The sequence below is a fragment of the Equus przewalskii genome, chromosome 5, assembly GCF_037783145.1.
Source record: "Equus przewalskii isolate Varuska chromosome 5, EquPr2, whole genome shotgun sequence".
NCBI lineage: Eukaryota > Metazoa > Chordata > Mammalia > Perissodactyla > Equidae > Equus > Equus przewalskii.
The window spans coordinates 41793654-41818223 of record NC_091835.1 but is presented as its reverse complement, the minus strand read 5'-3'; the positions used below and the strand labels follow the sequence as shown (position 1 = coordinate 41818223).

The following is a 24570-nucleotide window of genomic DNA, read 5'->3' as shown; positions in this document are numbered from 1 at the left end:
CCTCCTAGAGGACACAGCCCTGAAGGAGTGAGCGAGTTAGCTGTGTAGACATCTGGGGAAGGACATTCTAGGCAGAGGAAACAGCCAATGCACAGTCCCTAAGACAAGGCGAGCCTGTGTGATTGAGGAGCAAGTCAGAGAGGCAGAAACGGCGTGAGCAAAGGATGAGGCCAGAGAGGGAATGAGAGGGGCCAGACCGTTTAAGTCCTCCTTGGCCACTTTCAAGTCTTCAGCTTTTCTTCTGTATAAAATGGAGAAGCCCATTGAAGGATTTTAAGCAGAAGAGTGACATAATCAAACTCAACTTTTAAAAGGATCCCCCCGGCTGCTGTTCTGATTATATACTCTGAGAGGCACAGGGTTGGGGCTGGGGTTGGGGGACAAGAGTGGAAGCAGGCGGCCAGTTAGGCGTCTGCTGCAGCAATGCAAACAAGAGAAGACAGATGGTGACATTGAAGGGTCAAGTGAGAAGTGATCAGAGTCTGTATGTATTTTCAAGGTAGAACCAGGAGGATTTCCTGTTCGACTGAATATGGAGTGTGAAAGAAAGAGCAAAGTCGAGATGATGCCAAGATTGTTGGTTTGAGCCACTAGAAGGATGGATTAACTATAAACTGAGACGTGGAAGGCTGCTGGGGGAGCAGGCTTGGGGGTATCAGGCGCCCAGTTTGCCTTCACTCTCTGTCTCCCAACTACCACAGGACAGAGATTCCACTTCCAAAGTGTTTCTTGAATCTTACTGGCTCTCTCCATCGCCCCCACCCAACCCTGGGAAACTAATAGCAGCCATCACATCTCACCTGGACTCTTGAGATGGCCTCCTGCTTCCTATCCTGATCCTCTCTAATCCATTCTCAAGTGCTCATGTTCCTTAGTAGGTTAGACAGTCTGCAGCCAGATTGATCTTTTCATAATACAATTGATCTTCCCTGCTTAATGCCCTTTAGTGGTTTCCTATTGCAAGAGACTCCACTCCCTGGATCTCAAGTGCCTGTACCATCTGATGCCTACTTCCTACTGCTCTCTCATCCTTTGCTACTCCTGTCCTTGCTGTAGACACAATGGCCTTCGTTCAGTATCTCACACACACCACACTTGCTGCCGCTGTCGGGCTCCTGCTCATTTTGACCTCTCTGCCTGGAACGCTCTTCCTCCCGCTCTGCATGGATGTGGCTGGCTCTTTCCCATCCTCCAGGTCTCTGCTTAAATGTTGTCTTCTCAGAGAGGCGCTCCTAAGCCACTCTAAAAGAGGCACACCCACTCCTTTATTCTTTATCACGGCATCTTTTATAGTACTTTCCACAATCAGTAAAAATATATATATTTTATTTGCTGTTTTAATGGCTGCTCTCCCACCAAACTGTAAGTTCATGGAGGGCAAGAAACACGTCTGTTCTGTTCATCACCATATCCATAGCATTTGGCACAAGAAATAGTTATAGATGCTCCATAACGATGGATAAGTAAATAAAGGAATTAAATTAAATGTGATGTAATATAAAGCTTAAATGCAATAAGTAAAGTTACTCTCAGAATAACATCCGTCCTCCTTAAAACACAGACCCGGGGACCCTTGTCCTCCTCTCACACCCATTCACCCTCCCACCACATCCAGCTACTTGCCGTTCCTCGCCTTGGCCATTGTGTGGGCTCTCTCTTCTGTCTGGACCACTCTTGCCCCTCATTTCACAAAGCTTAACTCAGCTTAGACACCTCTTCCTCTGAAGGGTCTTCTCTGACCCCCTCTAGTGTACCCACAGATCGCTTACTGAATACCTATTGGTGTTTTCATTACCTGCTTACCTCCACCTACTCCAGTCTGTAAGCAACTTGAATACAGGTAATGGGTCCCAAGTCTTTTTAGCTGTGATATCTCAAGCACAAGTACACTAGTGGCACAAAATAGATGCTCAAAAAAAAGTCGTTAGAAGAATGAACGAGCAAATGAATGAATTAATGCTAATAATGTATTTCTAGAGAGAAATTCTAGAAGTAAACAAATGGACTACTTTGATATGTAGACCTAACATTTGATTTTAACATAATAGATTGCATGTTGATAATTGAGGTACAAAAGTTCTTTAAAATTAGTGGTATTCTTAGGTTAAACAGTCTTATTTGATCTTTGGCATGGTTTATACCATCACTTTGCTTTCAAAACTCTTTAATTCAGCCCAGACCAAATTATCACAAAAATCCTTGATGTTTTTCCTTTATGTAAATATACCCACAGGCAAGAGGAAACATTTATTTAAGTTCAGAGAGATCAAGAAACTTGCCCAAGATCTGAGAGCTGGATCAGAGCTGCTACCCAAACCCGAGTCCGCGTTCAGGCCAGCGCTTACTTGAGGAGACTAGTACTTTTTGAACATTTTTTTACCCCACCCCATGGTCAGAAGTACATTTTACGTTTCAACCTGGCACAAGCACAGGCACACAGGCACACAGACACACACACACACACGAAACAAATGTTTTACGAAATATTACCCATTACTTCCAGTGATAAAGTAAAAGCAAAGCAGAATTAACGTTGCATGTTATTTTATTGATATTTGTATAGAATATAAAAATCCAAAATAAAAAAAAATACAGAAACAAAAATTTAGACATGATTCCTATTTAATGAACAGATCTGCTTACCTGTGTGTGAGTTCATTCAAATGGGCATGAAATGAGGACAAAGCAACATGTGCCTCTGGTACACTGCTGAACGTGGATCTTTCCCTTTGTAAATCCAGTCAAAGTTGAAAACCCTAAAAATTCACCCAAATAGGTCATTGCAGTTGGTAATACAGTAAAACTCTCTCCTTAGCACTGGAAATGTTTCTTTAATCTTGACCCAAAGAACAAACATCATGTCTTGTAATCATTCTTTAGTGTAAGAATTAAATGGAATCATTTATTCTCTTCTTTGTTCACCAAGTTTAACTCAATTATTGGTTCAGAGTTTTGAAAAGCAAATAGATCTTTTATTCAAATGTTTTTCTTTCAAGCTTCAGATTTTCCTCTAAAAAGTAATGATTTTGACCTTGAGAGAAAAGTGAGATGTAACAATAGCTCTAATTTTATTTGGCTCAAACTGATTTTATAATGTTCTCTTCTTTGTTGCAATAATGTCAGGAACATACAACAGCTGGAGTTATTACATTTATAAGGAAAATGTAAAGACTTTGGAATGAAGATCCTTTCAAGGGAATGCCAGTGCCTCTGGAGTTAGCTGATCCTGTAGGGATGTGCACATTTGGCTTTGACTAGGCTATTTTAGAACTCTGTGGAAACAAAGGTTAACTTGTAGAAAACTCATAGCAATGCAAATAATTCTTGCATATGGACATGTACACAAATTCTGTTCAGTGAAAATTCAATTGAACAACTGGAATGGAAGCTCCATTTCCCATATGGCTTTTCCATTCCCACGTCAGGTGCGTTGGCAAGGTTGGCTGGAAGGCTGCACTGAGCTGGTGCTGTCGACCAGAGAACCTAATGTGGCCTCTTGTATATCTTGGGATTCTCAGAGCGCGGCAGCTGTGTCTCAGGAGAAAGCATCTGGAGACCAACTATTCCAAGGGACCAAAGCAGAAGCAGCAAGGCTCATTTTGACTTAGACTTGGAATTCACATATCATCGTTTACACCGTGTTTCATTGGTTACAACAGAGTCACTAAGGCTAGCCAAGATTCAAGTGGAGTGTTTGACATGTTAAAATATACAGGGGCCAGCCCAGTGGTGTGGTGATTAAGTTCCCACGCTCCACTTTGGTGGCCCAGGGTTCTCGGGTTAAGATCCCAGGCACGGACATACACACTGCTTGTCAACTCATGCTGTGGCTGCATCCCACATATAAAATAGAGGAGCATTGGCACAAACGTTAGCTCAGCAACAATATACACCACCCATCAAGCCATGCTGTGGCAGGAGCCTACATATAAAATAGAAGATGGGCACAGATGTTAGCTCAGCAACAATCTACCTCATGCAAAAAGAGGAAGGTGGGCAACAGATGTTAGTTGAGGGCCAATCTTCTTCACCAAAAAAAAAAAACATATATATCTATATGTATATATCATAATTTTCTCCCAAAATTATAGTTAGGAATGCCGAAAAATCAGTGAAATAGGTACTTTTACTATCCAAATATCATGTCCAAAAATATTTGCTAAATGAGATTGTTTTTCAATTCAAGAAATCTAAATCTTATTTCTGAATTTATGTATCGTGCTTAGCTTAGTATTTTACCTTATGGTAACCAGAAATGCCATCATGTTTAGTAAGTGGATATGGTCAACTTCAACCTTGGAACAAAATATTTCTAAATGTTTTGCTCAATGGCACCTCATTTGGTTTCAATAAATCCATGAGGTTCAAGAAAAATTTCTTTAGCTGCCAAAGCGTCATGATAAATAAACCATGGTTTTTAATCATTTTTAACAATTGTCAATAACTCTGCCATATTTTCTGGTCATATTTGTCATTCAAGCTTGTAATTCCTTTACAATTTTTCCAGTTGAAATAATATTGAATCAATAATCAACAACTCAGAGTTGGAGACAACAGTCTCCGACAAAGTTCAGCTCTGTTGAATCTCCAACTCAGAGATTACATTTAATCCAGTCATAAGTGAAATTAAATTTAAACAACACAAAAAATCCTCTATAAACATTGTCTTGTCACTCATATCTGATCTAACTAAAAGTGTTGGCAACTTACAGTATCAGTGCTTTTATCAAGCTGAATCACAAAACCTATCCCAGACTATAATTGTGTGAAAACATTGCTTCTCTATGTTCCGGGACAGTACAGATTTGATGAGCTATTACGGTAGACTAAGAGGCATAATTTTAAATTTGTTAGCTGATTTATCATTTTAAATAATATGTATCATCAAAAAACAATCTGTACCATTCCATACATCCTGAAAAAATAATTTTTAGTGGCTACGTGACCCATTTTCTTTTTTGCCACCTAATATATGACTAAATAGGTACTTGTAAGGCTCTTTCATTAATAGTAGTAGTTGACAACTTAGAAATTATTGATAAATTTATCTATTTTTCCTCAGAAACATCTGAGAGATTCAGTGACAGGATATCATGTTGTTTTCCCAGGTGGGTTTTTAATTTTGAAGATTTTAAGTTTTCACTTGTAAAAATTTTATTATAAATTATACATTGAGTCTGTCATTTTTGTTAAGCTTTGCATATTTTATTACATCACATTTAAATAATTTCATTATAAAGTCCTGCATCTACTTTTTCCTTCCTCTAATGCAGCTCAAATAAAATCAAAATTTCCATTAGTCAACATTTTTCTCAATGTTATTGTATTTACACTTCCACATCCAGCAGCTGACCTAGAACATACCTCTATATTTTTCACATCATCTGCTCTCTTCTAATAATAATAAAGCAACCCAACATAAGAGCAATATATACTAGTTCAATTAAAATGGTCACAAACTGGAAAAAAATGTCAGATAACTTACTTTCCAAAAAATACCCTGAACGTTCATAAATAACACTCAGTTGAGGGTCTTGACAACTTGCCAACCCAGAAAAACACTGCGGTTCTTCACGACTAACTGTACATTATATTACTACACAGTTAAATTGTACGATGTTAGCATTCTGATAGAATGTTGATCAAATTAACCATCACGACCAGCAAATTGAATGAGATGCCCAGGGCCAGCTACACAGTTGGCAGGACCCAGTGCAAAGGAAAATGTGGTACCTGCCTGGACATGGGTAAGTCAATCTCCACTTTCCAAAGGCCTACTGCCCCAATGCATGGTGGACAGGTGACCCCAGGTGGAGTGTGGCAGCAGTCACGTGGCAAGAGGAAAAATGGGGAAGCCAGATGACCCAGGGCACCAAGGAGTGGCATGAAATGGGTGGCCAAGAACCTGTCTCAGGGAGACAGGAAGGCAGTGAGGGGTGGGATGGCACCTGAGCCGAGGCTCCAAGCCCCCACTGCGTACTCCTTTGTCCCATCTGACTTCACTTACAAGACACACATTCAAAGATAAAGTTATTAAGAATTTTGAGATGGTGACCACAAAGCATTAAACTCCAAGCACAGGACCCTTCTGAGTGGGGGACCCTGAACAACTGCACTGGTTGCACCCCATGAAACCAGAGCTGGAGATGCCAGGGAGCAAAAAGAGCAGATGGTCCATTCGTGGCCAGTGCACCCCCTCTTACACGGCCGGGCCTCACACGGCCGGGCAGGACAGCTGCAGGATTGGTTGCAGCTTGAAGAATATCTAATGCACTCTCGTAATCTATCCTTTTTCTTTCCGTCTGGTTATGACCCACGTGTCATGTTTTCGGGCTTGTCTCTTTTAGGCCTGTCCTCCCGAGGTGGGAGGTGTCAGGCAAGGCAGCCTGTATGGATGGCAGCAAGAATGGCCAGGAGTCAGATGGCCTGGCAGTCTCCTCTAACATTCCATCCCCTGGGTACACCCTCTCACCTCTCTGGGCCTCCGCTTCTTTGTTATTAATTCCTCGTGTGATAATGCTGGCTTCCTTATTATTAATTACTAATGAAAGGGTTAGACCAGGTCTCCCCTAACATTCCCTCCAGCTCTGTTTCTGCGAGCAGGAAACAATGCAGAGAAGCGCTTGGCAAAAGGCGTTGGGCCTCTTCTCTGTTTTATCTCCATGTTTATTGGCCTCATTGTAATCAATGCACTTTGATTCATCAAAGCCGTATCTGAGCTGTTTGGTGCGATGTTGCCACATAAAAGCCGAAAGAAATGAGGTGTGAGTAATGTGGATGTGTGTAGGCAAAGAGGGCCCTCGGTCCCTTACGGCCTAGCAGGAGATGGGTTAATTCTATAACCCTAGATTTTAAAATAACAATAATTAGTAGCTGAGACAAGTTCTTTTATCTAAGGTGCTCAAAGGGCTTTGTGGCCATTAACCCATTAATTCACCTGCCCCAAGCCACCAGGAGGTCAGGAGGAATCTCCTCAGAAGATTAGCATTCCAGAAACCAACATTTCACAACAGTGAGGAAGGACCGTGACTAACCAGCTGGAAGGGGGTGGGAGGAGGGAAGGGGTCACCAAAACAGTCCTCTGGGAAGAATTAAGTGGGAAATCCCTTGTTGTTCTCCTGAAGCAATTTCACCACTCGCTAGGCTCTTTGAGCGAATTCTCACGCATGTCACATTTCATCATCTGGAAAGTCCCTCTCCCCTTAGCTTCAACAGCTTCAGACCACAATTATGCCTAAGGCAAGTAGAGAGGAGGACTCCCTTCCGTACAATATCCTTCTCTCAAGGAAAAAAATAGCATTTTAAAGTCGAGGCATCTCTAAAGATAAAATACCACTTTAGAATGAAATTTGTCTGGGGTTTGTTAAGGTCCTGACTTATTGGCAGGTGGTTTCCATTAAAGAGCATCTGTTGGAAAACGATACTGCTAAAAAATACCTCCACAAGGCCTGGGATGCTGTTATTAGAATCCTTCAATTACACAATCCATCCATCACCTAGGAGGTGCTCCCCTCAGGGCCAGGTGCTCTAGGGGCATAAAACGTGGAACCTGACCCATAAGCAGCTATAAATCTAATCAAGGGGATAAGACTAATACAAATAAAATAAGGTAATGTTTACTATTTATTATTATATTTGTTAATAAATTAATGCAAATAAAATAGGCAGAAAATATGGTGTCCACAATTTTGAACAGCACAGACCTTGCGTGTTATAGGGTTCATGGTGGGAGGTGGTCCATGAGGTCCATGAGGGCTAGAGAGATCAGGGAAGGCAGGAAAGCTCATAGAGGAGATGAGATGAGCTAGATCTTGGAGGGAAAGTATTTCGGTAGGAAACAGAATCAATGGAAATAAAGCTAAAGGCAATTCAGGTCAGGGACGCCACCCAAGAGAAGGTGAGCAGATGGGAGCTCGGTTTTTTGTAGGGCAGTGGGAAAACCAACCTGGCTAAACCACAGGGCCAGGGGACCTGAAAGAAATGTGGTTGGATGAGAAAGGTAAGATCACAGAGTAACTCAAAACAGGCTAACGGGTCCTGATTTGGGGTCTTCAGAAGTCCTCTGTCAAAATGTAAATATCCAGGAAAAGAGCCAAGGACTAAATTGGGGGCAAGGGGTGGGGAGGGTGTCATCAGTATAGGCAGCACACTGTACTGTGTGTTTAATTATATGTCACCACAGGAGAAAAGGAATATGTTATACCAACATCAGCTGGTCATTTTTAATTGTGAGTTCTTCTGTCTTGGGCCCTGGGAATGCCCCAGTGGAATAAGACTCAGAACAAGAGCATTCTGATGGGGTGAGGAGAAGAAAGAGAGAAGGAAATTATACCAAAGCCTTCACCATACCAGCAAGAGCTGGTCCAAGTAGAGACAGCCAAGGCCTGAGGACTTCCAAAGGAGAGGAAAAGAGAGTGGTAGAGTAGAGAAAACAAATTTCCCTTAATTCACAATTTTGTCAACCACTGGCCTTTTTAATGCACGTAACCCTTCTTTACGGCCCAGTAAAACTCCTACTCCTTTGTTGAATGGATGCTCTTTTCGATCTTATGATCAAAATCAAGATGTAAGGAAGACTCTGGAGATGGCTTTTTAAGGAGTAGATCAGAAGAGTGAAGCGTCCTCATGTAAGGCCAACAAAGACCTCTCGCAGCTTTCTGAGCCCGTTAGAGTATGGAGAGGAAGCAGTGTTTCCTAAACTCACACCCCCATCAGGATCTCCCCAAAGCCAAGGGGCTCCTGGTTAGCAGTAGAACGAAAAATAATTATTCTCACCAAAGAAATCTCTGTAGAAACGTTGCTGTGAAACTGGAATAGGTGTGTCTTTCTGACCTTCCGGTTCTTTTTATGGGCGCTGCAGGAATCTGAGTAAGGGCCTCCAGTCCTTCCGCCCATTTGGGGAGTGATTAAAGAAGCTGAGGTCGACTCCTTCTTACTCACTGGCAGTTACAACCTCGCAGCCACTCCAGCCTCAGCCTGCAGCGTGGACACAGTGAAGGTAAGTCGGAATGAAGCGCCATTCTCTCAGCTATAAACTGGACCACTCGGCAGCCTGGCTTGGGACTAAGTGAAGGGGAGTGGAGTTAGGGGTATTCAATTACAGGGTACTTTTCTCCAAATGAATATGTAGAATTTTTTCCCAGACAATCTCAGTTAAGACATAGGTTTTGATGCTAAACTGTCTGAAAAGTTATTTGAAGGCAGGGACCATTTTGTATAGTTCTTTGATGAACAAATAGTAAGTACTTGAAACAATAACATGTTGCCTTGGATTGACTTGAATTCAAAGAAGGAACAGTCATTAGGAGTTACTAGGAAAAATCATCTGCCTGTCTCCTTCAAGAAGCGCATCAGTGCCTTGAATGATCAGATGATCCATTAACGTTGACAACCCTTGTTCTGGAGCCTGATATAACTGGAATCCCATCAATCATGCAAACATTGTCGCCCACCCCATTTTATGAGAAAGATTCTGCCTTCGGCTTCAAAAAGCCTTGGTGGAAATCATGATGTGGAAATGGATGAATTGTCTGGAGTTCCCAAGTGAAGACTGTTCTGCTTTTCCCAGCAGGATGGAGCTAAGATAGTTTCGAGGGTTTGATAGTTTTGAGCGATTTCATTCAGTATGTCCTGATGTCTTTATCTGGGAATGAGAGACATTGTAGTGACTGCATAGCACTACCCAACAAGGGGTTCTCATGGGTAGAGGTAAAGTCATAAGTTTGTCTCATCTTTTTTCTGCAGGAGAACAGAAGACCATTCTCACGAGGTCTACTTACAGTTACCATGTATGAGGACTGCATTGAGTCCACTGGGGACTATTATCTCCTCTGTGACACTGAGGGGGCATGGGGCATTGTTCTAGAGTCCCTGGCAGCAATTGGCATAGTGGTTACAATTATGTTACTCTTGGCATTTCTCTTCCTCATGCGAAGGGTTCAAGACTGCAGCCAGTGGAACGTCCTCCCCACGCAGTTCCTCTTCCTGCTGGGTGTGCTGGGGCTCTTTAGCCTTGCTTTTGCCTTCATCATCCAGCTCAACCAGCAAACTGCCCCTGTACGCTACTTTCTCTTTGGGGTTCTCTTTGCTCTCTGTTTCTCATGCCTCTTGGCTCATGCCTCCAACCTGGTGAAGCTGGTCCGGGGTAGAGTCTCCTTCTCTTGGACGACAATTCTGTGCATTGCTATTGGTGTCAGCCTGTTGCAGACGATCATTGCCATTGAGTACGTGACTCTCATGATGACCAGAGGTACGAAGTTTGTGCATTTGACACCCTATCAGCTCAATGTGGACTTTGTTGTACTCCTGGTCTACGTCCTCTTCCTGATGGCCCTCACGTTCTTTGTCTCCAAAGCCACTTTCTGTGGCCCATGTGAGAATTGGAAGCAGCATGGAAGGTTCATCTTCGTCACCGTGCTCATCTCCATCATTATCTGGGTGGTGTGGATCTCCATGCTCATGAGAGGCAACCCACAGCTCCAGCGGCAGCCCCAGTGGGATGACGCTGTCATCTGCATTGCCCTGGTCACCAATGCTTGGGTTTTCCTGCTGCTGTACATCGTACCCGAGCTCTGCATTCTCTACAGATCGTGTAAGCAGGATTGCCCCGTACAAGGCGATGCCTGTCCAGTCCCAGCCTACCAACGCAGCTTCAGAGCCGAGACCCAGGAACTCTCAAGAGGTACTTCCCCGGGCGAATCAGGGAACGGGGAGGCTCTCCCGCGGGAGAAACAGGAGAGAAATGGGGCAACAGGATGAACCAAGAGGACAAAAAGGGAATGGTCAGAATTTAGGTGGGTGACATAATAGTTCAAGCATGGAGATAAAGAGACCCGGAGTCAAGGTTAAAATCAGTTCTTCTGAAATGCAGAGATTTATGGGGAGAGGCCAAGACAGAAATAAATCAAAGGCCCTAAATAAAGAGAGTGTGGCTCTGACTGCTCCTGCTGGGTAAAGAAAGGCCCTCACTATAAAATGAGTTAACCAGCCCCCAATTAGGCGTGGAGAATGCAGTGGCATGACATATGATGCTAAGTCCAGATGTTTCAGTTGTCAAGTGCAAAAGTCGATCCTGGCAACAGTGATTGACATTTTTTAAATTTGTCTCAAGGCTAACTTGTCCAAACATCATCATAAACTGATTCGTAGGACTCATCACCTCACTGAAGTCACAAAGCACAATAACTTCTGGATTCCTACTTTTCAAATCATTCACTGCTTGGAAGCCTTCAAGGTTTACAAAAAGTGACAGGAAGAGCCATTAAATCAGAATTCTGCATAAAGGCTCAGATGTATAGTCATTAGTAGGAGTAAAGAAACTTGCCTATGTGACAGTTTCATAATAATTTCTAGGTCAGATTTTTATCCTTATGTAAGACCAAGCCACCTGATTATACATTGTTAAAGAATAAAATATATTCTTTTATATTATCCATGGCAACAAGGAGGCTTGGACCCCAACAACATGGAGGAAATAGTGGCTAATTTCAGTTATCTGGAAATATGTCACAACCCATTAATTCCTCTCAGAAACATCTGGCCTATTATTCCTAGTTTTACATAAACTTTTCTGTGTTAATAGGCATCTAATTCCTCACAATTTATTTCTAATGTGCAAAGATGATATTATTTTGTATATTGTGTAGTACATAATGTTCACCAGGCTCAGAAAAATTAATAGAAGCATTCCTTTTAAGTGCACACACTTTTTTGAGCTGTAATCTATAGCTAATTACACAGTCAAATTAAATCCTGTTCGGATAGATGCACCCATTAATTCTTTTCGGTTTAGTTGACCGAGAGTCAGAAATTGACACTATACATTCTCCTTATAACAATTTTTCATTGCTTATTCATGATGCGTCATCAGATCACTAAGGTTTGTGGCAGAATTGCAGAGCCAATCTTTCTTGAAACTACTTCTCATAGTTCTCACCAGAAGATAGGACAAAACTTCTTGTGTTTCTTTCATTACAGTTGTATGTTTTCAGGAAACGAAAGTCAGAAGAAGAGAGAAGTTCTTAGAGTTTCATAATAATCCAAAACACACTGTGACTCGTAATGATCGATAGTCTTTGCCCCATAAATATTAGGCAAGTGTTTAAAGCGTTCTAAGGAGTGTCTTAGTGGAAGAGCAAGGGCTTGCAAAGTACAATGCTTCCTGGTACTATCCTTACTTCTGGAGTATGGTTAGAAAATCCATTTCTGAGCAGGAAATAGTCTGCCAGTGATAATCCGTGTCAATGTAGGCTGATATTCTGAAAAACATTGATAGTGTAGTAAAGAACATATAGATTGCTCTCCAAAATTGGGCAGAAGAAGAAGAAACTTAAGCTTAGAGAGCAGAATCAGAATTTAGGTCCCTTGGGATAAGTACAAATATTAAAAATTAGAAGAATAATTAAAACTCAATAAAAACTACAGGATTACACCTAGCTAGAAAAAACATACAAATAGACACAAAATAGATAAAAGCCTGACAAGTACAGTATAATAAAAACTTGAAAAATCCTAAGTGTTATTGTAGGTCATGAGCTGACAGTGGGAAAGCAGTTCCCCACTGTCTTTGTTCTGTCTGCTGGAGAAACAACCCCAGTGCTCTATAAACAGACCTGTGGTCAGCAAAAACAATCAGGCTGTTGTCCTTAGCATCAATCAGGCTCTCACAAGAATACCCATTCCAGTTCTGGAATCCACTCATGAGAAGTGTGGGGAACTTGGAGAGCTCAGTGGAAAACCACAAAGTTGATTAAAGGGCTATAATGCCTGACCTTTGAGGAAAGGTTAAGGCAATGAAACCAAAATGGCAGTTTTTAATGTGCCTTTCTCATGGACTGTTCAAGTTGTCTCTAAATTCTGTACTAAAACATCACATTTTGTTTGAGTCCATGAGGCATGCATTTTTTCATGTGACTCTTCTGATTGATACTGTTTGTAGCTGTGACTCCAGCCACATAATTATTTGATTTACTACTGGGTTGTAGGACCAGAATTATTCAGTTGAAAGAAGAGTAAGACAAGAGGGGATTAGCAGGGAATTTCACAAGTATGAAGACCTCTCCAAGAGGCTGTCGTCCTGTGGCTTTCTGTCTCCAACTAAAGACAATGGGTAGAAATGAACTCAAACCAAAGCATGAAGGATTTAGGTTAAATATGAAAATAAGAGTTGGTAAACACTGAAATAGATCAGCAAAGAAGATTAAGGACTCTATTTCCCTGGAAGTCTTTCTAAAGAAGATTAGACTTTATCTCTCTGAAGTGGCTTATGGACTTAATTCCAAGATATAAAAACATCTGGATGGAGAATGAAAATGCATGCAAGCATGTGACTACAGGACACCAAACAAATAGGTATAAACATTCTTTGCCCTAGGTTATAAATGTGTTCCTAAAAAACTGTGTATTGATTGAACTTTTGAAATCAGTTGCTCTTTTAACTGAGAATTTTAAATGTGACAAAATTTGCAGAGATCTTAAACACAGAATACCAGCCATGAATCTTTGTTTATGAAGGGAAAGCTCCTGTTCTAATTATTTCCTACTTTATCTGTCTTAGATTAATTAGAACATTGTTATCTCAAGTTTGCTAAAAGCAAGACCCATGTATGTTTGAAAGTATTACATTACTGTGGGCATTTTCCCGTCCAGTGTTTGAATGTGTACAGACAAACCTACTATGACTCTTTTTGAAGGTATTAAGACACAAATAATGAGTCTGTGCAATGTGAAAATGGGTCAATGACTATAAAATGATGTGAACCTAGAGAAAAAGGTTCTGCAAACATGCACCCTTCAGGTTGTTCTCCTTATAGCAAATACCAGCTTTTGCTGAACATAGCCCTTTTGGACAATTCTCTACATTTTTTTCTTCAAGGCGCCCACCTTACAAGGAGAAGCCCAATTTACACATCCCAGGTGGTGAAACTTTTGTTTGTTATTTCACAGGAACAAACCGCTCTTTTTTACCCTCAAGAGCTACAGGTCACAGAGAGAGACCTGGCACGAAGTAAGGAGCAGGACAGTGAGTCTGGGCAGGATTCATTTGGTCTGAGGACAGATGAGGCAAGGACAATGACATTCAGAAAGATTCAGGGAGCACGAGCTAATTGGGCAGCTTCGGGCAGCAGGAAGAGGGCAGACTGTGGCCTCACGTGCCCTGGCTTTGAGGCTCAGCTCTGCTTCTAACCAACCTGGAGACCAAACAAGCTCCCCAAGTTCTAGGAGCTCAGGCTCCTTGTCTTTAAGCGATGATTGTAATGTCCTTGCCTCCTCCACACGTAAGCGTAAGGACTTACATACTTAACTCAGACTTCATACCATGAGGTGGTTGTGGGATTTTTAGAGAGACAGAAACATCAGCCTTTTGGTAAATTCGTGAACAATAACTAGAGCTGGAGAATTAGGCTTCTCTAATTTATGATCTGGTTTGATGAGAATGTTGGATGAACCTTGGTTACCAAAGGGCTGAGTATGAAGTCTTGTCATGCCACAAGGAGCAAAGTTAAACCAAGAATTCCATTCATTCTGATGTGAAGAAAAGAAGAGTATTTCATATCTCACAGGATCCAACCCCTCAAAAAAATGCGAGTAAAGGAGGCTGTCAGAGCATCAATTATAACGTCACCATCAGCGCCACCACCAGTAGTAATACATGAAGGATAGCACTAGTGTTTTCTATATATCATGCCTTATTCCAAGAGCCTTCTGTACTGTATATGAATTGATTTAATCTTCAAAACGACCCTATGAAATACATTTACTATTATGATCATCATGATCCCTCTTTTATTCCCATCAGGAAACAAAGACAACGGCAAGTTAAGGAACTTGGCCCTAGGTCACACAGCTAACAAGTGAGAGAGCTGAGCCATCCTGCTCCAGCGTCCACGTACCCAACACTATAAGTGTGAACACTAGTGACGTGGCTGTGTCCCTGACCATCAAACAAGGGCCTGGCCTTAGGGACAAACACAGCTCCTGTCTTCACAGAGCTTACAGTCTTGTAGAGGAAAGAGACGTTAAACAAGTAACCTTGTGTGTGATTATTCAACGACAGTATAAAATTGGGGATCTTTTTTATTATGACCAGTATTTTTTTAATTGAATCAAAGCTTGCACGGTATCAAGCCTAAAGAGACTCTACAGATGATCTAGTTAAGGCTGTTTATTTATTTGTTGAAGACAGTGAGATGCCCAAGGTCACGCATGCCATATGGAGAGAACAAAGACACTGACCCAGCGCTGGCAGTCTTTCTCTAGAAAGTGGTGGTGAATCTTCAGTCTCTTCAGTTACTTAACACAGATGTGCTTCTCCTGAACACACAAGTACTATCCATATACAACCTTCTTCATAAGCTTTAAAAACACTCTTTTTTAAATCATATTTTTTTAGAAAAAAAAAAAAACAGCCTCAATGGAGAATTCCTTTCTAAAGCATCAGGGTCCTCTTTGCAAGCCATTGAGTCTTCTCATAATCCTCATGTGCTGTTTCCAGGTGAATCTCTGACACTAACCCAGCCCTTCCCTCCTTTGGCTTTCAGCCCGAGACAGTGATGGAGCTGAGGAGGATGTAGCATTAACTTCATATGGTACCCCCATTCAGCTGCAGGTAAATGTGCTCGTCTACATTCACCAAGGAGGGACAAAGCAGCACTCCTTCTTAGGACAACTGTCAGGCTTCGTTTCCAGTGCCTCTACTGACCTCAGAGAGGAGAGGCAGGGCAGGGTCATCCCTACAGGCCTGTGGAGCTTAAGCATCCAGATTTAAGCCATACCAGGGCAGCAGAATAGAGGCGAGTCGTGCCTTTTGCCTCTGCTCGAGCCCCTCCCAATCCCTACTGCCGCTGCCATCAGTGATATATTCTGACGCAGGTGAATGTCCCTGGAGAGAAAAGGCAGTTTGAAGGGTTTGTGTGAGGGTAAAGAGGAGGAAGGTCACCACTTCTGCCTTGGGGACAACGGGGGATTGTAAATATGCATGAGTGTTGGATCTGTTTTTAGTATCAGTTGTCTAAATCTATCCCCTGAGCCACACGGGCTGCCTCTCTGAGTCACCATCCAGCTCCAGCAGTCCAAGCTGCCCCGAGAACTGGGCTAGGACTGTCATCATCATCTGGATGCCCAGATGGGTGTACCAATTTTAATCCGTTCAGGCAAACACAGAGGGAGCACTGCTGAATAGAATTGGAGGTAACTTGCATTTGTGCCGTGATGGCTTGAAGACACACCAATCCGGACAGCCAAAAATACCGCATTAGGACACAATTCTCGTATTAGGGGGATCACAAGTAACCAGAATCCGTGAGTGAAAGTCATGCTCAGACTGTTTGTTCAATGAACTGTACCCAGCAACTCTAACCAGGCTAATCCCTCTGGTCTGTTATCTGAGACCTTGCTTTTTCCCGGAATGACACACCGACCAGGACATAGCTGTATCATTTGCTGTAATTAACCCTCTGGAAGGCGTTTACACAATGAGAAAATCTTTATTATCCCCTCCAAGAATTTCTTGGATTACTTTCAATTTCCACGATAAGCTATTCAAGAATCTTGAAAAAAAGATTCTTGTTAATGGCTAAGAGGGAAGAGGGTAAAGAAGTTGTGAGATGAGTAGGCTCAATATTTGTTTTTATTAACAAAGGATTAAATGATGGTGAAAGGATAATATTTCAAACGTAGTTCTTGAGAGTATATCCCCTATGTTGACTCGGAAAGCTAATGATAGTATTTCTTCCTTTCCAGACTGTTAATACCTCACAAGAGTATTTCATCCCACGGGCTAAGCTAAGCCCCCAGCAAGATGCAGGATTATAAAATCCACAGGAAGTATGAGCAGTGAAAACCCAGAAGACCATCCTAAAGTAGCCCCGATGGGCCACTGGGGAGCCCACAGAGGCACACTGCCAGCCAAGCATCGGCTCATCCTTCCTACTCTGCCTCCTACTCCATTCCATCCATCTGGACCCTTTATCAGAAGACTTCCCTTTCAAGCGTAATTACAGTCTTGCTGGCCACCCTACCTTGACTGGTGTCTCTTTCTTCATTCATGTAACTGAATGCTTCCCTTCCCTAGCAATGCTAGAACAATTTGGTGCCTCTTATTAATGTTGCCAAAAGACCTTGGTCTGAAGAAATTAGGGTCGTGCTAAGGTGAAAAACTTTAGAGATTGATGGCAACTTACTACTGAATTAATCCTCTTGTCATTTTTTATAAAGGGCTCCTATATATGATTGACCCAGAATTTGCAATAAAATTTATAACAGAATCATCAGGATCCCCACAGTTGGGCAATTTAAGTAATACGGACATTTCCTGGACTTGCAAGCTGGCAGGCTTTCTCCCAGGGTGTTAGCACCCCCTGACAGTGGGTATGGTGGCAGATGTGGCTAAGCTCAGTGACCTGCTTTGATGAACTAATAATAGCAAAGGAGGACCATCCCAGTTGATGCTCATAAAGGATTTTTAGATGGGGCACATAAAAAGCAGAGTCTGCCTGTCTTGATGTTTCTAATGAACTGATGCCTCTGCATTAATGACCTTGCCTTCATTCTTCATGCAGCCCCACATCCTTCCCAATGGATTCATCTGTCCTTAACACCCATTTGTTATATGTAATAGGTATGATAGGACCAGAGTCAGAGGTGTGCAACCAAAAGCATTCTTAGGATCTAATTCAATCTGCTTATCTCACAGATGAGAAAACAGGACCTTGGGGAAATGGAATGACTTGACCCAAGCCACATGGCAGTTAATGGTGGGCCAGGTCTTCCGACTTGTCGGCCACTCCTCTTTCCGCTCTATGAGGCTTCTCTATGCCTGTATCTCTATATTAACAAGTAAGGTGTGCACCCCCTGAGAACAAAATGTGATATTTCAGACCAGTGAGTGTTGAGCTCCTGCTACATGAAAGCACTTTGAAAAATAGCTAAGGCTCTCTGCATGGAAGGGAGCCTTTTTAAGGATCAATGTACAGCATGGCTTGTTCAATAGCAATGAATATTTCCTGAGCATCGGCAAGCAACCAAGAACTGTTCTCAGACGCAGCCCTGGTCAGACAAGGCAGACACCGTGGCTTTGGTGGAGCTTAGGTTTTTGTGGGTGAGATAACCCAATGGAGAGAATTTGAGGAACACAGCTCCCTTTTACAGATGAGGAAAGGGACTTGCCAAGGATAATATGGCTTGTTAGTGGCACAACCAACTAGAATCTAGGTCCCCAAGCACTCATCTTTTACACCATGTTCCAATGTTTTCAGATATTTTTCTGCTACACTCAAATGATCTGCTCCTTTTTGAAATCTGTGCCCTAAGCAATGTTCTTAGCACAAACCAGTGCCTACGTAAATGACCAAAGAGTTTCACCTTCTGCCCTCATTGGTAATTAAAAATTGAGAGAAAATGTTTAAATATTATGACTCTGACCTATCAATTAGGCGGCATACTTTTTAACAAACCACATAAAGAACCTAATTTGAGAGTGATGAAAATAAGAAGTTTTCATATATTGGGGTATATGGGGAAGCCATTCTGGTTTAAATCTGATTTGGCCTAAAACTTGTTTTTCCCAGAGCAGCCTGACTTATGGTCCACCAAACACGCAGTGTCCATCTGCTTCGAACACTCTCTCAAGGTAAAGAATGCACTCTTTAAAGACAGCGAGGATGTCTCCTTCTCTCTGACATTGATACTAGTACTTCTTTAAAAATAAGCTTTCCTTCTCAGAGAACTAAGGTCAAGTTGACCTGCTGTGTATGTGCAAAACATCTCCTTGTAATTTGGGGAGAAAAAATTGTATTCCTATCATGCTTGATGTATGTTTTCCGTTCCGAAATGGCACATAATCATGCTGTAAGCAGCACTTTCCCAGAGTGCTTTCTGCTCCAGGGAAGAAAGCGCTTCCAGGCTCGCCCTTACAATTAGGCTCAACAAACATCACTCTCTCTTCCTATCTGTAGATTGGTTATTGATTTTTTTGCATCCACAAGAGGGAGCATCAAACCATGCACCCTTACATCTGCCCTGGAAGAAAACCAGCATCACTAATGCTCCTAGTTTTTATTCCAAAAATGACGATGACAACGTAATTTTGTTTTGTTTTGCAGGCAGGAGATATTTCTGTTGAGTCAGCTGACAGATTTTAATAAACCCATTGAAGCAATATACGATGGCTAATATTGTTTCCCAAAATGTTTTTCCTAAAATCAGTAAAGGTAAAGAACCTCTTTGCACCAAATTGTCTCTGAAGTTTATAACACAGTTTCTCCAAATTTTGGACTGTGTATCAGTTAGATCTGGGGGATTGCAAGTGTCTCATTCAGGCTGTTTCAGGAATGGAGTTGTAAGGTTACATATGGCAGCAGGGAGACAAAATTCTCTCCAGGAACCCAGTACGGCCACTCAGTCAGCTTCCTTGAGATGGAATACTGTCAGGCATTGGAAGGAGCTTCTTGTCCCCTGCCCTGGCCCCACAGTCCCCCTCAGCCACTTTGACACTTTCCTCACTGACTCCCTTTTGTGGTATGTTCACATATCCACCTACTACCAGCTGACTGTTTCTCTCCCCATATGTCATAATTCAGATTCCTGAGAGGGCGTCTGGTTGGTCCAGTTGATCATCATTTTTCTCTGATTGGGAGCTCTTTTGCAATGACTTTCCTCTTAGTTTACAATCAGCCCGTGGATCGGCTGTTCTTGGGTCTGGTACCCACCATTGGTCCATTCAGCTGTGCCTGGCTTTGTCAAGTGGTACAATTTGGTCACATATGTCTGCTCCCTCAGTGAGAATCTGTGGGCGGGGAATTATCCTCTGGACAGCAGGGGAAGGCACAGTATGCACCATGCATGACCAACTCAAGAGAGATTAATCCAGAAAAATACAATTTATGAAATTATAGACTATTTTCATGAAAATACAATTTCATTTCTTTCAAGTTTATGCAGTAATTCCCATAAAGCTAAAAATCCCAATAGTTTCCTAAGTAGAGATCCATAAGGAACAGCTTAAAGGAATAGGTAAAAGTATTTATGATTAACACATTGTACTCAATTACTCAATTCAACACATGTTATTTGAAGATCTAAACTACTTATATGTAAACAGTCACGTAATTTGAAAGGTGCTCCTTCTCTTAAGCATTTTAGATAGTCCTCTTCCAATTTTATTTATTTATCCAAAAGAAAGGATGTCAATGAAAACCTTCATTATAAAATACCTTCCTGGTATAACATGGCTGGTTAGCCCCTTTGGAGCATGATGCTAATAATATGCCTGCCCGGATAGAGTTGATGTATCCTTCATCTTGATGATATTGTTCCTGATTCGAAGAGCACCAAAGATTTATTTCCCTCCACGTTAAATTTCTCACGTTAAAGTCACCTCCCCATAAGCGTAAAGGGTCTTCTACTTATCATGTCTTATTTCAACCTGTGACTTGCTCAGGCGAAAGTTTCCTCATTCCTTCTTCTTTTTTCTTTTAAACAAATATTCCCTTTTCCTGGGATTATACCTACTTCATATTCACCAGATTCGTACCTTCTTATCCTTCTTTTCCTCCTTCCACAATTAGTTCCAAATCTACCTTTTCTTAGAAACTTTCTCTGATGACGTGGGGGGACACGGTTGTCACACACCAAGCCCAACGTATGGCAAAATGAGATTCTTTTTCTCTTCAGACTCAGATAGTAAACAAGATAATTCTGTAGCATCTTCCTCAGAATAAGCCTCATCATCTATTTTAAAAGCACACAATTAATGAAAAATAAACTGGGAAATCTAGTTTTGCTTCCTTGATACAAAAGCCTCTGTATTTTGCATTTGCGAGAGGTGCTTCTCAATTGACATTAAATGGGAGAGAGCATGAAGACCTTGACTTCTGAGAAGACGTGCTTGACATCTGAGTGAAAAACGACTTTTTCTCGGAGTTGTTGACAATGGCTCAATGGCTCAGGCCAGTTTTAAGCCGCTGGTCTCCCGTGAGAGATCATGTTGGCTGCTCCTCAAAGATAGATTAGTGAGAATTAGGTTTGCATGTTAATATATATCAGAACTTGTTTATTCAAAAGATGTCAAAGTGGTTACCTTAGGAGGCACAAAGATGTGCCATTGCTTGAAATGTCACTAGAATGCCTTTCCCGGAAATGCCTTAAAGAATGTCTCAAGAAAATCACTGAGATTGGATCTCTATGAAGCTCAAACTGTGCAGACAGAGAGTTGAGTTCAATGACGAATTTCTAATATTGATCTCATCCGGCCCTCAAAGAACTATCAAGTGCACTTTGGAATTGCCATTGGATATCTTTCTGGACTTTTCTAAAGATAGTGGATCCATTAGCCTTTGAACCATATTTACGTCACCAACTAGTTACCTCAAGGAACTCAAGGGTGGGTTTAGATACTTTAAATGTTTTTCCAACTTGTTTTTTCCTTTTGTTATGTTGAGGAGATGCAATCGCCAACCGCCCTGAACCAGACCAAGCCTCACCGCAACAGCTACACGTATGACCTTTGCCTTATTTTTAATGTTACGATCGCTCCTCCTGGAGGAGCTTAGGCTGCATTACTATAACCTGCAGTGTATGTGGAAGCACGTTTTCCAACTGAGCCTGCACAAGCCAGTACCCACCTCTCCCTTTTGAATGTTCATTCCCCATCTGAAATAAATGTCCCTGCTTCCCTTTTTTCGGGGACACTGTGACTCCAGAAATGATTCCTCGTGGTCTCCTATTTGGCGTAAATATACTTTATTTTGTGAGACAACCACCTCTGGTGGAAAGTCTGGTTTAACTGGCCAGGAGGGAATCCACTTCGGTTTTGGTAACATTTAGTTTGTGGTTAAATCAAGTCTGGGTTTGGAAAAGATGCACGGGACCGCCAGTGGGTTGAATCCTCCAGGAAGACTCTTTTTAATGTGAAAATTAAGAGGGTTTTATTGACTTTTATATGTTCTTGGAGAAAACCATTCACGTGTAAAAGTTTGACATTTTATTTGAGATTTATTCACACTTTATTTTATACATAAACTCTTTAATTTGGGAGTCAGATATAATTTTTCATTTCAGTAGGACTTTCACGTGATTACAATCACCAGTTCTTGAGATAACCGTGTCATCATAGGAATCAAGATAAACTAAACTGGTAAGAATTCAGTTGCATCTGTTATTGTCCACTAACTATAGGATGATGGAATGTTTCCTGTAAAGCAGATACAGAGGAAGCTATCCACTAAAAAGTTGTAAAACACAGATAAAGAAAACGTATAAATTACAGCATTGCATGTATATTTCAATTTATGGAACTAACATATTTTTTAACTCACCAGCATGTTCTTTATATGATATAAATGCATTAACGGAGCACACTGTGCTTTTAAAATTCTTTTTAAATGTGAAATTCATTTCTTAATTATTCTGTTTTTAAGAGTTTAAGGATTTGCACATGTTCCTAAAACAGGACCCATTTGCATATACTGAGGGGGCTGAGCTTTTTAAAATATATGCTACAAAGGAAACATTTTGTTGTAGTTCCCACCTGGACTTTATTTGTACGTAGAAGAAACTTGTGTAGACTTCATCTGCAGGTCACTTTTAAATTCCTTAATGTCTAATTCAGTGACATTATTCCCAGGGCAATTTATTTCTGGAAAAACTGAGCCTTTCGATTTTTGTTTTGAATATATAGCTGATTCAGATTAAAAGAATTTTCTGTATCTCTGTTATTTTTAGGGGTTTGTTTTCACAGCAAATGAAAATCTACAGAAAAGAAATGAGGAGATATGTATAGCACAATGAGATCTTAGGATGTAAGGATCTTTGAGATAACTGGTCCTTTAGCTTAATAATAATTCGTTTTTAAACAGCACTTTACATTTTAGCACTTAGAATTTACAAATAGTTTTCACATCCGTCATCTTATTTGATCTATTGTATGGATTAGGCAATTTATTTCAATTGTGGAATATGTCAAATAAAAATGGCAAGTAATAGGATATATTGGAATATATGAGGAAGCCATTTTGGTGTAAACCTAATTCGGCCTGACCTTGTCTTTCCAAAAGGCCCTGACCGAGGCCGTTGAGCATGCACTGTATATCTGCTTTAGAGACTCCCTATGGCAAGAGCAAAAGGCCCTTGAGATAAAGGTGCAACTTCCCTCCCCCTCCCAACATTGGCATCTCCTTAAGGATTAAGCATCTTTCCTCAGGCTAGAAGCTGATTGCTGCGCTCACTTGTGACCGCCCAGCTGGAGACAATAGACTTGCCTCCTGCTACACCCACCAAGATAGCAGACCCACTACCTGCTATGTCCATCAAGTGCTGTGCAGACAGGGCAATCTTGTGACTATTGTGGGAGGGACATTTCAATCATATGTGAAACACCCTGTTTGAGGGTGTATAACCACCCTTATACCCCCACTTCTTTGGAGTGCTCTGTTCCTTTGTGGAAAGACTCTCCCAGGTTATAATCCTCAGATTTAAGCTCAGAATAAACTCACCCAAATGTTCATTTATAGATTGGTTATGGACTATTTTCGTCGACAAATATATGTATATAATCAAGGATACTATGAATCTTTCCTAAAACTGCACATGGGCCACCGTGACAGCTGTTTTTACCATGTCATCTGAACTACATCTGTAAAATAAAACAGACACACACCCATGGGAATCCTTATTTATGGGCAGAGATGTCCCTGAGAGATTTCCGAAAAAGACCGTAGTTTGGAGTTTAGGCCATAGTTGTTATCGCCGTGTCCTGCTGCTGCTAACTCATTTTCCAAACACCAGAGCAACTGGTAGCAGTGGTTATTCAGGAAACAAGGAAAATCAGTCAATTTTAGGGAAAGTGTCAACTCTGGTAGCTCTGAGTGCTCCCTGCCAGATGTTTCCAAACGCTCCTGCTTCCAGGCACCCTTTTGAGGCTGGATGGAACTATGACACTAACTCTGGCCAATAAATTAGAGCAGAAATGATGTGACTTCCAAGGTCAATTCCAGGCAGAAGCAATTAGTTGTTGGTGCAAGATCCTCGAGAGCTTTCTTTCTCCCTATTATGGTGACAAGCAAGGTTTCCAATCGTGGCTGCTCTGTCCCTCTGCATTCCGTGATGAACATGCAGCATGACCAGAAATAAAACTTTGTTATTTTGAGCCACTGTGACTTGGGGTTGTTTGTTACCTCAGCTAACACAGCCAGTCCTGACTGACAAAGCCACTGAACCAGTTGTTTGGTATCCTGAAGTAAAACAAGGAGTTGCTTGTCTGAATATTTGACTTGACCACTTGTTATTCCAGTGTTCTTCAAAGACATCCTTAGATTAAAGAAGACCCACCCTGTCCTTGACTGATGTGTGCCAGACTGATCTGCAGCCATGCGGCTCCACGGTTGCTCACATAATTACACTTCACTGAGATAGCTGCCATCATAAAAGCATGCAGAAGGTGAGGTGGTGACTTTTACACAGAGCCACTCTGTCTGGAGACTGAGGGCAGGAAAGACTTCACGGTGGAGGTCAAAGTTTGAGCTCTGTCTTACATGTTAGGGAGGAACCCGTGGGGCAGAGGACGCACAGAAGGCT

The 24570-nt window shown here is 41.7% G+C and overlaps 1 protein-coding gene across 2 annotated transcripts; it reads left to right on the top strand.

The window, feature by feature from the left end:
• The first annotated feature begins 8566 nt into the window (after window positions 1-8566).
• Window positions 8567-17017, top strand: GPRC5D (G protein-coupled receptor class C group 5 member D). 2 transcript variants are annotated; one of them, XM_008522936.2, is made up of 4 exons: window positions 8567-8998; window positions 9745-10681; window positions 15540-15607; window positions 16741-17017. In XM_008522936.2, the coding sequence occupies exons 2-4, from the start codon at window positions 9787-9789 to the stop codon at window positions 16810-16812; spliced, it is 1035 nt and encodes a 344-aa protein (XP_008521158.1). In that variant the 5' UTR covers window positions 8567-8998; window positions 9745-9786; the 3' UTR covers window positions 16813-17017. The 2 variants fall into 2 exon arrangements, with proteins under 2 accessions (XP_008521158.1, XP_008521159.1); XM_008522937.2 differs by lacking the exon at window positions 15540-15607 and having other exon boundaries at window positions 8861-8998.
• The last annotated feature ends 7553 nt before the right edge of the window (window positions 17018-24570 follow it).